Source organism: Phaseolus vulgaris, chromosome 5 (genome assembly GCF_051622355.1).
Source record: "Phaseolus vulgaris cultivar YP4 chromosome 5, ASM5162235v1, whole genome shotgun sequence".
Taxonomy (NCBI): Eukaryota; Viridiplantae; Streptophyta; class Magnoliopsida; order Fabales; family Fabaceae; genus Phaseolus; species Phaseolus vulgaris.
In genome coordinates this window covers 41,249,841-41,266,256 of record NC_143502.1, presented here as the reverse complement: position 1 = coordinate 41,266,256, position 16,416 = coordinate 41,249,841, and the positions used below count along the sequence as shown (strand labels likewise).

At 32.6% G+C, this 16,416-nt stretch overlaps 2 protein-coding genes and 1 non-coding gene across 5 annotated transcripts; 2 read left to right on the top strand and 1 right to left on the bottom strand.

The window, feature by feature from the left end:
- The first annotated feature begins 2,808 nt into the window (after window positions 1-2,808).
- On the top strand, window positions 2,809-7,401 carry LOC137835803 (protein CORTICAL MICROTUBULE DISORDERING 2). Of its 2 annotated transcripts, XM_068644485.2 has the most exons (5): window positions 2,886-3,875; window positions 3,955-4,696; window positions 4,920-5,222; window positions 5,617-5,708; window positions 6,230-7,401. In XM_068644485.2, the coding sequence occupies exons 2-5, from the start codon at window positions 4,154-4,156 to the stop codon at window positions 7,095-7,097; spliced, it is 1,806 nt and encodes a 601-aa protein (XP_068500586.2). In that variant the 5' UTR covers window positions 2,886-3,875; window positions 3,955-4,153; the 3' UTR covers window positions 7,098-7,401. The 2 variants fall into 2 exon arrangements, with proteins under 2 accessions (XP_068500585.2, XP_068500586.2); XM_068644484.2 differs by having other exon boundaries at window positions 2,809-4,696.
- Window positions 7,402-9,175: 1,774 nt separating this feature from the next.
- On the bottom strand, window positions 9,176-9,480 carry LOC150027651 (signal recognition particle RNA). The gene has a single exon (XR_016521287.1).
- Window positions 9,481-13,095: 3,615 nt separating this feature from the next.
- On the top strand, window positions 13,096-16,033 carry LOC137835802 (putative hydroxyacylglutathione hydrolase 2, chloroplastic). 2 transcript variants are annotated; one of them, XM_090302097.1, is made up of 9 exons: window positions 13,166-13,603; window positions 13,724-13,861; window positions 14,141-14,323; window positions 14,445-14,648; window positions 14,775-14,898; window positions 15,023-15,123; window positions 15,296-15,370; window positions 15,467-15,565; window positions 15,750-16,033. In XM_090302097.1, the coding sequence occupies exons 2-9, from the start codon at window positions 13,847-13,849 to the stop codon at window positions 15,894-15,896; spliced, it is 948 nt and encodes a 315-aa protein (XP_090158223.1). In that variant the 5' UTR covers window positions 13,166-13,603; window positions 13,724-13,846; the 3' UTR covers window positions 15,897-16,033. The 2 variants fall into 2 exon arrangements, with proteins under 2 accessions (XP_068500584.2, XP_090158223.1); XM_068644483.2 differs by lacking the exon at window positions 13,724-13,861 and having other exon boundaries at window positions 13,096-13,603.
- Window positions 16,034-16,416: the final 383 nt, after the last annotated feature.

The following is a 16,416-nucleotide window of genomic DNA, read 5'->3' as shown; positions in this document are numbered from 1 at the left end:
CTTAATCAATCAAATATATTCTCACCCAATCTTAACTTATATAACAAGGAATCACTAGTTCAAAATTAAAATCCCTTAATCTACCCAAAAAATATGAACTTAATTTTTAAAAATTACAAATGATTTTGTATTTTTATTCAGTAACATAGGGGACAGAAAAGTTGTAAGGAAAATAAAAGAGAACAGCATTATTAATAAACTAAAAAATATTTTAATATTATTATTATTATATGTATAAAACGATAAAAAAATATATCATCAAAATCATTATATTTAATTATACATTGTAATACTAATTATTTTGATCCTCTCTCTCTATATACTTTTTAAGTTTTTTCATTGACACATATATAAAAAAAAAAAAATTATAGCTAAATGACTAGAAATGTGTACTTATCCTGCTTCATTTTATTTGTTATTTTAGCAGATAATATCTATTTTAAAATATTAATACAATAGTTAAATATTTATTATATATGTTTAGTATTCATTGTATAGTTAAGAAAGTGCAGAAAACAAGTGAAAATGTAATTAGTATGGAAGGATATAAAAAAATATATTTGCATAATAGTTTTATAAAATGGAAAATTTTAATGGCATTTCTGAATTCCTGAACAATAATGTGGACGAATGTTTTTTCCCTCATTGTTAAATCAGAATAAAAAAGTGTCAACACGTTGATATTCAACTCCAATAATAATAGTCAAATATTAAAGAAATATAAACTAATGCATGAAATCTGAGTACCTTAAAATTCAATACAATAATTAGAATTAAAAAATAAATGTCATTTTCTCAAATAAAAAAAGTATTGTAGTTTTATTTATGTTATAATAATATCAACTATACATGCATACGCATAATAATAATATTAAAATATGATCTTTTGACTTTAACAAAAAAAACCACCCCTCTCTCCAAATATTCTTCTGTCAAATGTATTATAATTATTTTAGGTTTGCAATGAAAAATTTATATTCTTAATTAATATTTCATCTTAATTACTTATTAAATTGCTGGATTATTGGTCAACGGTTGTATATAATGTCATTCACGTGTTAGGTGTTAATAATGTCACAGGAATGTACATAACAAACGACAGTGTTTTATATCTAAAAAATTGTAAACTAAAAAAAAATATAAATGCAAGGATACACTTAACATTTGTAGTTCTTCAATAATATGCAATTTATGAATACAAGTACAATAATATGAAAAAAGGTATAAAATATATCCGCATTTAATAATTGTCAAATACAAAACATAATATGAAAAAGGTGTAAAAGTTATTTGTATTTAGTTATAGATAATCTACATTATTAAATATATTGTTTGAGTTATTCTTTGTATTAGAGTTTGATATTTCGTATGATTTTATTTTTAAAAGATGTTTGGTGGGTTGGAAAAGTAAAAAGTATATAAATTATCTTTAACATCGACACTTCTGAGTGATCTGCAACTATATTGAATATATCGAAATCTATATTTTTTGTTTTTTATACAAAATTATAAATTTTTTTAGTTTAAATTTTAGATTTTTTAAGTAATCTTTAATATTAAAATAAATTTTAATCTTTTCTTAGATAACTTTGAGTATGAATGTATTATAATATTATAAAATACACATGATGAATTAATTTGAAATATTTTAGTATTCTAGTATGTACTAATTTGTTTGTCACATAATTTTTTTTGACAAAGACTTAATAATAAAAAATCTAAAATTTGGATTGGAAATGAAAATCAATTTTACATATTTAACCTTATTTATTTTAAAATGTTTTGTTTTAATTTAGATAAAATATTAATTACTCTATCCTAAATACATAACGTTAGAAAAATATTATTGAAATCTATATACAACATTTGAAATACCTACAGATTCTAGACTTTCATGCAATCTTTTTTTTTTTCTAAATTTGCATTTAGAAAATCCATCTTTATCAACTCACTAATTAATTATACAAATAAAGTATAATCAAAATCGATGCTAGAGCAGTTTATTCCATCCAAATTTGTTAAAAATTTAAACAAACAATTATTGAGCTAATTAAAATTCTGATTTATACATCTGCATTAAAAGAAAATGTATAAACAATTAAAGATTTAAAGATAAAACTTAAAATTATTTTAAATGACTGTAACATTCTTACTTATATGAAACATTGGATACAAAAAGATTATAAAATAAAATAAAAAATGTGTGTGTTTGCATTAATAGTGTTGTGAGGCGTATTATGTTGGTAGCCGACAAGCCATTACCTTGGTCCTAAGATTAACGCTGCCTCCCACATGCACCCATTTCCAATCACTCTTAACCTTAATCTTTTATTTTCCCCAATGCCTAATTTTATTTTATTAAAAAATTAAATAAGTTGTAAATGCTTGATACAACTTTACTATATATTAGATAAAAATAATTAAAATTGTGCATAAATTTATTTGTCACATGATTTTAATGTAATATTTTAATTAAATTCGTCTTATCATAATACGACTCTAACTTCAAATTTTATAATTGAAATTATTTTTGTTGATCACGACTTCTCTGTATAAAATCATCTTTCGAGATACAACTTACTCAATCAGAAGATGAAAATAACTGAAATAACGCATGAGTGACGTAACTTTAAATTTAAGTATTTTTATATTTTATTAAATCGTATTACTTATACACAATTTTAATGTAATTTTTTTATTAAAGTTATCTTACCATTATAAATATTGACATTATTTTTTATCTTTTAAAATAAAATGATGCTTTGGAGACACAACTTACTAAATCTCATAATGATTTGTTTTTCACTTGAATAGTTATGAAACAAAATGACATGATTTTGATGCAAAAAAACCACCTTAAAGCTTTCACACAAAAGAAGAAAAACAAAGAAAGCATTCCTTGGTTAGATGTTGAGATAATTATAAGAAAAAGAAATGATGGTGAAAGAAAAGAGAATGAGAAATTTAGGCCATAGGTAGTTAACAAGGAGAATGCCCTTTTGTCCCTGATAGAAGTAGTTAGAAGGTTTGGAGTGAGTGGGTTGGGTAGAGAAAGCTCTAGCAGGCACAGTGGTGGCTCAGAAGTAGAATCTCTTGAATTGAATCCAAGCAAAAACAAAGGAAAAAGAGCGTTTTGTGTGAGTTGAAGACCATGTGTTTGTTTGTCAGACGCTGACACCTCTTTGCGTATCAATCATGCAATGCAATAACCCTGCCGCCAATTATACCTCTTCTCTTCACTCTTTTCTCTCTACTTTTCATACCCTTTTTCTTTCTCCTTCTCAAAATATTTTCTTTTCTTTTTCTCCCATATAATTTCTGGTAATTCCACCAAATATTTGGCGCAGGTTGTTGTTTGTAATGTTCTGTTCTGTACACCTACCTGTAGCGGTAGACTACAACAAACAAATTCCATCCCTTTATTTTATATTTTCATTTCTATTGGTCATTCGATATTAATTACGTTCTTGTTTAGTGATACTGTCATATTCGTTGTTTTTTGTTCTAAAATTTGCTACCTAAACTGGGCTATCCAAATCTGATTTTTTTCTTAATCTGAAAACTCTCTGTCCTTTTTGGTTAACCTATGAGTTAGCCTATATTTGTTAAAAGAAAATCAATTCCCGGGGTTAAAATTTGTAGTTTTGTGCCTGAGTTTGTTTGAATCGAGAGAAAGAAGAGGGTTTGGTCTTGTTGGGGATGCATATTGAGGGTGGTGGAGGAAACAATGGCGAATCTGGTTCCGGGGGTGCTTCTGAAGCTTCTGCAGCACATGAACACGGATGTGAAGGTTGGTGGTGAGCACAGGTCTTCGCTGCTGCAGGTTGTGAGCATTGTTCCGGCACTTGCAGGGGGCGAACTTTTCCCAAATCAAGGTTTTTACCTCAAAGTCTCTGATTCATCTCATGCTACTTATGTTTCTCTCCCTGATGAACATGATGATCTCATTCTCAGTGATAAGATTCAGTTGGGTCAGTTTGTGTTTGTTGATCGTTTGGAGGGTGCTTCTCCTGTCCCCATTCTGAGAGGGGTTAGGCCTGTTCCTGGGAGACACCCTTGTGTTGGAACCCCTGAGGATATTGTTGCAACTCATTCCCTTGCTTTCCTTGACAATGATAAGGACAAGAATGGGGTTTCTTCTGGTGTTTCTGACATGGATAGATCGAAGTCTCCGAGGAAAGTTTATAGTGGTGGGGTTGGAGAGAGGGAGAGGAGAGAGAGAGTGAGATCAAATGGTGTTGGTGGGAGTGGTAAGGAGGAAGTACAATCCAACAAGACTAGTGCTGTTTTTGGCAGGGGCAAATCTCAGCCTCAGCCAGTGAAGCCTCCACTCAAGATTGAGGTGAAGAAGGAGTCCTTGACTAGATTGAGGTCTACCAATTCGCGCTCCATTCCTTCGTCCCCAAGTAGCTGCTACTCGTTGCCGATCTCATTTGAGAAATTTTCCAATGGGGTCAGGCAACACCAGACTAAGGTTGGGGCTAAGGTGGGAGTGGTGGAGACAGGAAAGTTGGTTCGTGGAGTTAGTAGTCCTGCTGCAAAGAAAATTGCGAATCCGATTAGAAATTTGGTGCAGGGAATTGAGCTGGGAACAAAGGCTCTGCGGAAGAGCTGGGAAGGGAGTATGGAGGTCAAGACTAGAGAGTCCTCCAAAACCAGGGTTGCATCCAAGTTTGATCCTAAGCCTGAACTAAGTGTGAGTTGCCATTTCTTCTTTTCAGAAACTCTTAATGTGAAATGCCTAGGCTTGTTGGAGTAATTGTCCTTTTTTATTGTTTTCCTTTCGAAATTTTATGCGGAATAATCTGCTATTAAGCTTAGTCAGTGTCAGTATGAGAGACTTGGATTTCATTACCTCCATGGATTGAGTCAATTAAATGACTACATATATTTTTTCCCTTAATTTTATGTTCTACCAGACTCCTAGGAGGAGAAGCATTTCAAACGAAAAAGGACCATCTAAAGAGGAGGGGAAGATCAAAGCACCAACAAAACCCGCTAAGGAACAACACAAGACTCAAACGTCTTCAAAGAAGGCTAATGCTAATGGAACTACAGCAGAACCAGAAAAGTCGAGCAAGCAAAGAACTTCCATTGGAAAGAAAGCAGAAGTTTCTAACCTCCCTGGAAATTTGGTCAAAGTTTCTCTAAGTAATAGAAAAGTGACAGATGTGACTGTTCAATGGTCTTCACTCCCCTCATCTATTTCAAAACTTGGAAGGGTATATCTATTAAGAACTCCTTTACTTTCACACTGTACTTCTTTGGTTCTTGGCTGTCAAAGCATATATTGTCCACTGACAGTTGCAATAGAAAAGAGGAAGGAAGGCAAAGGTGTTTTGAAAATATTGTCTCCTGAATAAAAACAACTCAAAATAAGTATAATGTATACCATATAATAAGTGTGCTGTAGGTATAATGTTGGATCATGTGATTGTTCCAAATATATATCATTACTCACTGGATACATTATGCAGAATATTATATGACCTTACTTTATCTTCTGCTCAGATGAGAAATTCTTTAACCATATTGTTTCGTTTTTTATAAACTGGTGTGCAAAAGCATTACTAACCATATTGTTCCATTCCTATTCTCTGTTCACATTTGTTACAGGAAGTAATGATGCAGAGAGATGCAGCACAGATAGCAGCAACTGAGGCTATGCAAGAGGCTGCTGCTGCAGAGAGTTTACTGCAATGTCTAAGGTGTGAATATACCTGTATTTTCTCCATTACACATTTACGTTTAAGGGTAAAAATAAGACGTGGGTAAGTGAAGTGTATTTGAACTGACTTGTAAACCACATGTGGAGAATGTGACATTTTTAAATCAAAATCAGCCAAAGCTAACAAACTCCAAATCACATTCAGGATTCAGGATACTTTAATTTGCTCTCTAACTATTATGTGAGGCAGAGATTTCTTGGACACTTCTGAAAATATTTAGACAAAAAGAAAAGAAAGTGTGCACGAATGCAATCCATGTGAAATGCTATCAGTAGAACTGGTTTGTTGCTTGATTTAAGGGATAAGTTTGATAGACATATGATGTACACGTTTCACATTTTTAATGATGACTTTGTCATTTACCATGGTGAGATGCTGAATATATAGAGGACTTCAGGTTTATGCATAAATATATTTAATCCATATGAGGGACTATTATGTCAAAATGTTCTAATTCCTACCAAGTTGTTGCTGACGTTTGTTTGTGATGTTTCTGGCAGAACATATTCAGAGCTAACTAATTCTGCTAAGGAACAGAACCCACAGCCAGCAGTAGAGCAGTTTTTAACTCTTCATGCTAGCTTGAATAGTACCCGGATAATATCTGAATCCTTGTCAAAACCCATTCCAGATTGTTCATCTCCAGATTATGAAAAGGGTACAGCGGAAGAAGTACTAAAAGTAAAATCAGACAGACAAAAACAAGCGGCTTCCTGGGTCCAGGCAGCCTTGACCACCAATCTGTCATCCTTTGCTGTTTTTACAAGAGAATCTCAAACATCCAGGCCTCCAGCTTCAGGCAGCTCTCAAAATCAAAAGAATGTCGTGGGAAGTCAACCCATGTTAGTTCTACACAATTCAAGTGAAGATGCTTCATCAAAAGTTCCTGCAAAGACCCGTCTGACAGCTAATTCTAAGCATGCCTCACAAGGAACTCTTCGCAAACCAGGTGATGGGTTATTAAATGGGCAGAAGCAGCTTGTCCAACCACCCCCTGAATGGGTTAGAGGAAATAGCCTCAATGAGGTAGTTAATTTGGTCGAAATGTTGCAGTTACAATCCCGAGACTGGTTTTTGGGATTTGTTGAGAGGTTCTTAGACAGTGATGGGGACACTACCTTGTCAGGTAATGACCAAATAGCAGGAATGCTCACTCAACTAAAAAGTGTTAATGACTGGTTAGATGAGATAATTTCGAGCAAGGATGAGGGAGAATCATGCCAGATATCAGCAGAGACAATTGACCGGTTGAGGAAGAAAATATATGAGTATCTTCTTACACATGTCGAGTCTGCTGCTGCTGCACTCAGTGGTGGATCACAATCGGCACCTCAGATCCAAACAACACAGATTAAAGCTAAAAGATGAAGGAGTACATAGCTTAGCTTAACTATGCATAAGTAGTAGGGATGAGTGGGTGTAAACCTGGTCACTAAAAGCTGTCCGAGGTCCCCTTTAAATTTCACTTATTTTTTGTCCCCTCTTTCGTCTGTTTGTACATAAATCCTACATGGGGTTTGAGGTATAGATGGAATATAATTTTTACTAGGGGAGATAGAAAACATGATTTGTGAGGATACACTTTTCTTTCATTTTTCTGAATATTGTTCAGGTGAAATTATACAAATTGAAACAGTGGAAGATATAAGCTGACTTGATCTTTTCTAATGCCCTTCCTTGAGTTCTTGCATAGTTTCTAAAATCATGCAGGTGTCAATCAAATCACAGTTTCCCAGTAACCATTAAGCATATCCAACCATGGATGAAATTTTCATGAAGGGAATTAAGTACCAGTCTTCTGGATAAAATCATAATAGCAGCAATGAGGCATAAAACTGTGATCTAGTTAAGGATTACAAAGACGAATGAATTGTATGTAGCAAAACAATTAACAAGTTTATGAATGTAGAATAGTTATGCAAGCAGTGAGCGTGAAAAAGGTACTAATTATGCAGATTTTTTTTGTTAATGTAGGGTATAATAAAAAAAAGTGATGGTTCATATGTAAGCCAGCCTGTTAACCAATGGAAATGGAACCTAAGCCCCTTTTTGCTCAAATTCCATCATATAAGGGGCAGGCAGCGTCTTACGACCCTCCAATTCTGGATCAATGGAATCTTAAGCCGTTTTTGAGGTGGCTTCACAACCTCCAGTCTTGGCTTTGGAATGGACAGGCCAAACAAACAGAGTGCCTTGTTCCATCACCCTTTTGCCCTCACATGAGTTACAAGCTACGCTACAAAGCTCGGCAAATTAATTAGTGGAATAGGCGTTTATAAAGAATAAATTTTATATTAAACTAGTCGATGTGGGACATCCTTGAAAATAAAATTCCATAGCCCCTTAAGTTGTGTGTACATTGCACAGGACAAGTTGTGGACGATAAAGCATAATTTCTTAAAATAAACTTTGGTTATATTATATGATTTATAGAAGGTTAAAGTCAAAGAAGATAAAAATGCATGAATCTGATTTTTGCAAGAGAATAACAACATGGGAAATTGGAAGTTTATTTGGCTGACTTGAACTTGTTATGGGCAAATTCAGAGCATATTTTGCACATCGTGGATGGTTGTTTGTTGTTGATGACTCTGATAAACTAATTAACACGCAGGAGATTTCTCAACTTGAATTATTATTTTTGCTTAACGAAACTTTGGAAGAGAAAAAACAAACAATAATTTAACTCTAACAGTTACTAATATCCTTTAATTTCAAAACAAACATTATTAACGGAAACATTTCTGTAGATTTGTTAGGTAAGTCAAATTTCACTGAGTTAATTAATTAAATTGAAAAATTGTTTAATCAATATCGAGTTGAAATTTCATTTACAAGGCAAATTCATGAAATTCTTTAGATGATAAACTTGACACAATTAATTAAGAACATTAGCCTTTGCTCTTTCCATGGAATTTATTAATTGGATTTTCAATTACTGGACAAATTATGCTTAGCTACAAAATTTAACAGAATAAACTGATGCCCATACAATCCAAAATAATCAATTTTAATCCTCTATCAAGTTTTAACCGTTAATTTAAGTTTGTTTTCTACTAAAAGTACATTAACTCAAGTCATTTTTTTATGTAGTCAAAGTATATTAACTCAAATCATTGAAAAAAATTAAAGCACTACTAAATTGATTCACTCTTAATAAATCAAATAAGTCTTAATCTCTTTACATTCAATTCTATCAAGTTTCAATTGTATCTTTTATATTCTTTTTGTTCATATCATATATTTATTTAGTTGTTGATTTTCAATTAGATTATTCAAACCCAAAGTTGTATTAAAATTATAACTTTAAAAGGATATAAAATAACCTTCTCTACATACTATAATTATTAATAGTAATAAAATGAAATTATCATACAAAATAACTATTAACAAAATAGAAAATTAGATAAAAAAAAATTAATTTCCATTGATATAATTTTTTTAAAAAAAATGATGGTTCATATGCTTGGCACACCCAGTTGATTATGGGCCGAAGGTGCAGGCAACCCGTTATCCCTCCACTGCCAAGAGCCGGAGGTTATCGCTGCTCTGTGAAACCAGCCTCACGCATTACCCTCCAGTTTAGGATCAAAGAAATCCAAGCTTTCGCCCAAACTCCATTGACCAACTCCTGGCTTGGAGTGGGCAGGCAGCATAGAGCAACCCCCAGTCCAACTGAGCGTAGCCGTGGCTATGTTCCATCACCTTTAAGCCCTCACATGAGTTACAAGCTATCGCAACTTAGCTCGGCGAACTCATTTATTGATTACGCGTTTATATAGAATGATTTTTAGAAGAAACTAGTCGATGTGGGACATATTCCTTTCATGACGAATTACTATGACTTACATGATCTCAGACAAATAGTGCGTCATCCTTGAAAATAAAACTCCAAACCCACTTAAATTGTATGTACACCAATATCAAATTCAATTACAGCCCGCTGATTATTTCACAACAAAAACTAATTACTTTGGATACTGCCACCCTCTAAACAAACAATTAATTACTCATTCACAATTTATGCTGTTATTCCTTACTCCTAAAGTATGTTGCTAGATGTCCCCAATGGGGTTGGGATTTTCACTGATTAATGCACAATTTTATCAAATTTGCAGAACTGAACCACAACTACATAATCAGAAAGGTATTCAAATTTCATAGCAATGGAACACTTTCAAAAAATTGATTCGAACTTAGCTTCATTAAGTGTCTGAAGCCTGATAAAATTTAAATTTGAGTACTGGTTCACTTGGCTAAATAGCTACATTTGACATATTGATTCTGAATGATAAGGGATGATAAATATCAAAATAGAAGGTTATTTTACCTCTTCATTGTTTTTGTTATTGGCTGTAGTTCTATTTCTTTACCAGAAGGTAGCAACTACTCACTTTGTTCGTATCAAACTTTTTGGACAAATTTCTCTAATAGGAAAGAAAAAATAAGAATGAAAAGGAATTACTCTTCTGAATTGAAATTAGTTTATGCATGAATTAATTGGTAGAAGTTTTCTCATATGACATTTTTAAGCTTTTTTATGAACAAGTTAATTTTTGTTTATGGAAAAGTCATTCATTTTTTTTCTTTTTTTTCTCCCCTGAAAAAGTTTATAGAGAAACTTGTCCAAACACACTTGTTGGTTAATTTATTGTCCTGCAATTTTGTAACTTTTTTTCTTTCTAATATTTGGATTTTGGAGCAAAAAGTGATCTTGCAGATAGCATAGAATAATGTTGGAATGAGTAGATGACTAATGGAATCTCTCAGAAAGAGGAAGGAAGAAAGTTATATAGAATACAGTTTGGAACATTGGACTGGGAAGATGGAACAATACCAGTACTTTTGGCTCTGGAAAATGTCTGTCAATACATGAATTTATGCTCACTTATTCCATGACTTTTGACTTCTGATTCTGAAACTTGATCTTTTGCAGCCATATCCCAATGATGCACTTATGATTATGACTATGCACTCTCTCTTTTCTATTCGTGTGCATGGATCACAAAATACTTTATTGCTTTCCATATTCTTGTTATGATGTACTATCACGCATGGATTTTCTTACTAAAGACAAGAAGTTGCTCATAGTCCACTCGAGATGAGGTTGAGTTGGACCACTGTCCCCTGCCCCATAATTTACATGCATACCATTCAGAATCTTCCTTTTCCATAGGTAACTAAAATACAACCAAGAAGATATCGGTAGAAAGAAATGCATTAAGCCTGAAGAATTGTGACTCATGTGAAAGCCTAAGTCTATCAGTGAGACTTTATATGTGGCTGTGATGCACAACACAACCAAATGGCACACCAAAGAAAGAGGACCTTTGACAAGAAGATCAATTATAGAGTCTGATTCAGTAACTTGTAGAAATGGTAATATGCAGCAATGAGTCAAAATAAAACATTGAAGCACCATGCTATATTGCTTAAAAATCAACAATGTTTTGTGATACCTTGTTAACATATATTGGAGGTAATTGTGGCATTCAACATTATATCATAGTTTTACATCATAAAATTTGCTGCATTAAACATGTAAACTAGTATTAAAATGTGAATATCATATGTATTTGCTGCATTAGAAAGGTCCTAAAACCTGTCAAATTTTAGTTTTTCATGGCTCCAATATGCATTCCTTGGTCTTACAGAATGAACATTGAGATGTGCAGTATGATTGTAGCAAGTTGTCTGGTGCATAATTGAAGCAAGCAAATCTTTATTTCCATCTTTCATTGTGATGTGCATCGTAGGACCAAGCTGCAATTGCACTATCCGTGCCTAACTGGGAACTGTAGTAGATATCACATTAACCATAAATTGACTACAATCATAAATTTGTGATTCAGTTAACTTTTTCACTAACTATAGAGTAGGCTTCTCATTTCAGACATTTTCTGATGAAAATATTCCCTTTGCCTTATGATTTAATGCTTAATAAATAATAATATAACAACAAATTAAATTAGAATACCAATTTAAAAAATTCTCAACAAATGTTTATTAAATTCCAAATTTTTAATTTTTTTTTTGAAAATTTATTAGATGGGATAAATTTCCATTGTATTTTTATTGATAAAATTATATTGTTTGGATTCTGTGTTATAAATGAAACATAAATGAAGGGATGTGTTTATTCCTTCACCCCGCTTACGAAAAGAGTGGTGGGTAGTGTGACACGTGTGCCATGGTTTCATTCTCCAAATCCACTCACAATGTCAACTCATACAAAATTTAAGTCACAATTGGTATTTTAAAAAAAATGAAATCATCTCCAAAGCAGCTATACTCTTAAATTTAAATTTAAGATATACATCTTATAAGAAATTTTCTATTGAACATGTGTGGTATGATAAATATTATAAAAATAAATTATAAGAATAATTTTTTAGATTGTGAAAAATTGAAGTGCATATAAAACTTATAAAATATGAGTTTCAAAATTTTGTACTATTAAAGTAAAACTACGAAGATCTTAGCGAGATCACTTAAAATAAGATAAAACTTTGTAAAAGAATATTAAGAGCGTGTGTTATTAGAAATATCACCATTGGAATGGTTTGAAAACAAATTTTAAAAATATCTCCTTAAAACTAGATTTAAAACCTCTATAAACAAAGTGAGTATAGATAATATCAGAGACTGAAGGTACAATTATTGATATGTGGGTTGTTTTCCTACTTTTTGTTTCAAGTTTTCTCCTTTAATTATTGTGTTTGATCGGAATTGACCTGAAAAAAATACTCAAACAATCAAGTAACTATCTAGATTAAGAGTATATAGTGAAAGATGATTAAAGTGTACCTCAGAGTTTATTTATAGTGGTTAGTCATTGACCATTTATTGTAATGGGCCGAATCTATCAAACATTAGTATTAAATGATTTCTAGCATGATCTCTGATTTATAGAGAGAGATATTGGTATATTGAGCGTCTTTAATGTATATTAATGCGGTCAGTCAGTCATCACCGAAACCAAGTGACATAGCATGTTTCTTAAGATTGATACATTATCTTCTTATGATAAAACAACACGAGTAAAAATGGTTCAAAACTTTATGTAGTGTATGTTTTTACCAATTTTATCTTTTTAACTAATTTTTGAATATATGACTCGATTACAATTTTATCTTGTTACAATATGTTTTGGTAATTATTTTTCCTTTTGTAATAATTTAGTTTATTATTGTGCTTTCGTTGTTAACACGGTATTTAGAATTAATAAATTAAAAGAAAAATAGTTTGAAACCTTAATAAAGAATCAAGAAACAAATTAAAAAATCGATTTTTAATTTCATGAAATGTAGAAACCAAAGGGGCGAATGAGAGACTTCATAATCCAAAAGCGACAACCCTAATGATGTTTTCTTTGGTTTGGTTGGTATTGGAATTATTGATTTTGTTTTTACCCTTTGCAAGGAAGGAAAAATGTTGATCACATAAAGTAGAAAGGGGAAAAAGGGGTTGAAACAATGGAATTGGGAAAATTGGAGAGGATTAGGGAAGGTGAGAATAGGTATCAACGTGGCATGCATTAAGAAATGGTGTGTGGTGGTGTGATGCACAAATAAACTTGATTAATATCTATATGTCTTGGTGTTTAGGGTGCCATGGCATTGGATTGTTTTGCCACCTCAGAAAAAAATGAGTGAAAGTGAATAATGAGGAACATGAAGAAGGGGTGGTGGTGGAGGACACGGTGGTGCTAAGAGAAAGAGAGAAAAGCAACTTCCTTTTCAACCAAATAGTGCCAACGCACACTCTTAACTCTTTCCCTTTTCAACCATAACTACGCCACACCATACCATACATAGATGCACCAGATTCTCTCCAAGACTTCATCTGCTATGGCCACTTTTCCTTGTTCCAGGGTTTGTGTTTCTCTCTCTCTCTCTCTCTTCCCCCTCTTCTCTCCTTTCTTTTTGGGTCTTTGATTTCGTTTCAGGGCATAATTATCTTCTCAAATTTGGGTTTTTTTTTTTATCTGTTAGAGTTTCGGAGGAAACGAGGGAAAAAAAAGACAGCGTCCGATGATGTTTTTTATTTCTTGTCTAAAAAACTAAACCAAACATTTTTCGTGGCCAACGTTGTGTGTGTGTTTCTTCCGGCATTCAATGAATGATAAGAAGGTATTTTGCTTTTGATTTTGATTGCTGAAACAAATTGTTTGATTCGGTGTGTTATCCGTCTCTAATTCTGTGATTTGGAAGTAATTGAGTTTGGTATATTTTGTAATATAATTCTGAAGTTGGTTGCGTTTATGTGTATTATCTGTTTCTTTGCTTCTTGGTTTGTGATTATAACCCATCTTCCAAGGTGTGTGTGTGTCTGTGTTTTTCATGATACTTTGGGGAAAAGGTTGCTATTGAATGTTTGTTGATGGAATTTGATTATTCTGTGTTTCTTAGGTGAGAAGTGGGTTATGCGTGTGGCCAAATGTTAGACAACTTTGCTTTAGAAAAGGCATTCTTTATGGATTTATGCGATTGTTTTCTACACCATTGAAAACTCTGCGTGGAGCAAGTCGCACGCTGAGGGTGGCTCAATTTTGCAGTGTTGCCAATATGTCTTCCTCGTTGCAGATTGAATTGGTGAGAGGTCTCTTGTTCATCTTTTTCAGTTGACATGGTGCTGTTGGATTGGTTATTATGATAAGCTTTCTGAAGAAATATGCTGAAAGCCTAAATTTGTGGTGTTAAAAAAATTTGTAAGGTACCTTGCCTGAAGGATAATTATGCGTATCTTTTACATGATGTGGATACGGGTACGGTTGGTGTTGTTGATCCTTCTGAAGCTGTGCCTGTCATAGATGTCCTGAGCAGGAAAAATCGAAATTTAACATACATACTCAACACCCACCATCATCATGATCACACTGGTGGAAATGTAGAATTGAAAGCAAGATATGGGGCAAAGGTATTTTCTGTGACATTTTATGCAGAGTTATTATACTTTCTGTTGATAATCTGTGTACTTTTTATGTACTTACTGGCTACTACTTTGTATAGATGTTAACTTAACACTTACCATGCTGCAATGCAGGTGATTGGTTCAGGGACTGACAAGGAAAGGATTCCTGGCATTGATATCCATTTGAATGATGGTGATAAGTGGATGTTTGCTGGCCATGAGGTGCGTGTAATGGACACACCTGGTCACACCCGAGGTCACATTCATGCCCTATTTCCATTCTTGATTCTTCTTAATGGTGAAAAGTGTAAAAAAAATAATATCAGTTTTCTATTGTGTAACTCCATTTTTCTAATTTTGTTAATTGATTTATACTGCAGGCCATATAAGCTTCTATTTTCCTGGATCTGGGGCAATTTTTACAGGAGACACTTTGTTCAGCTTATCATGTGGCAAGCTGTTTGAAGGAAGCCCTAAGGAGGTTAGTTAAAGTGCACTTCTCCATATCTTAAATGGTGTATCTGGGTCGGACACACATATCGGACGTTGACACACTACGATATTTGTATGACACGTATCGGTGAAGTGTCAAATTCAAAAAATATTTTTTGGGTTAAGATCTTCAGTTGTTGACAATTTGATCCATGTTGCAGATGTTGTCTTCTCTTAAAAAAATCATGTCCCTGCCAGATGATACAAATATATACTGTGGACACGAGTATACATTGGTGAGTTACACGTACTCTTGTCCTTTATGTTCTTTGCTTCCTTTTCTTAGCCTAAGTGCTGTGAAATTGACTTTGGTACTACTTTGGTGTTGGCAGAATAATACAAAGTTTGCATTGTCCATCGAACCTGAAAACAAAGAACTTCAATCCTATGCTGCTCATGTAGCTTACCTTCGAAGTAAAGGCTTGCCCACAGTAAGTTTCACAATTGCACTTCCTCTTATCAATCTAAAACTAAAACAAAATAAGTTTTTTCCTAAGTTAGAAACTCTAAAATTCTCAGTTTTTTCTGTAAATGTTTTTGTATAAATTTGTCCAAAATCCAAATTGTAAATCATTGTTTGAATCCAAAATGAATAAGTAGTGTTTGTTTGTTCAGATTCCCACCACACTGAAGGTGGAAAAGGCTTGTAATCCATTCCTGCGTACATCCAGTGCTGCAATCAGACAATCATTAAATATTGCAACCACAGCAAATGATGCAGAAGCTCTTGCTGTCATCCGGCAAACAAAGGATAATTTTTAGATTTATTTATTTATTTATATTTTATTATTCTGAAAACACTTGTTCTGTATAGGGTTAGAGTATGAATCCATCTTTGGAATAATATATGCTTAATGCTATGTTCTCAATATGATTTCAGAATTTTGTTCTTGAGTTCATTTGGGAGTTCTGTAGTTGGTGCCTGAGAAAATAGTTTTGCTATTTTGAGGTGTAATTGAATTGAGGCATGTTCAATCAGGATAAAGTTGCTTTTGTGGTGACTTTATGTTCAAATTGAAAATTGAATCTCTATTTTTATTAGAATAAACATATACTACAGTTGTTAAAAAATTCAAATTCATTAAATATTTGAATAAAAAATTGTGATCATATTGGTGGACTGAATTGAATTGTATAACTATTTAGAATTCAAATAATTATCCACAATAAAAAAAAAATTACCTATGACAAAATTAAAACAATATTTCTTTTTCTAATTATTTTTAATAATTTAATAGTATAATTTTATTTTAATAATAATAATAATAATAATCCTTTTGTT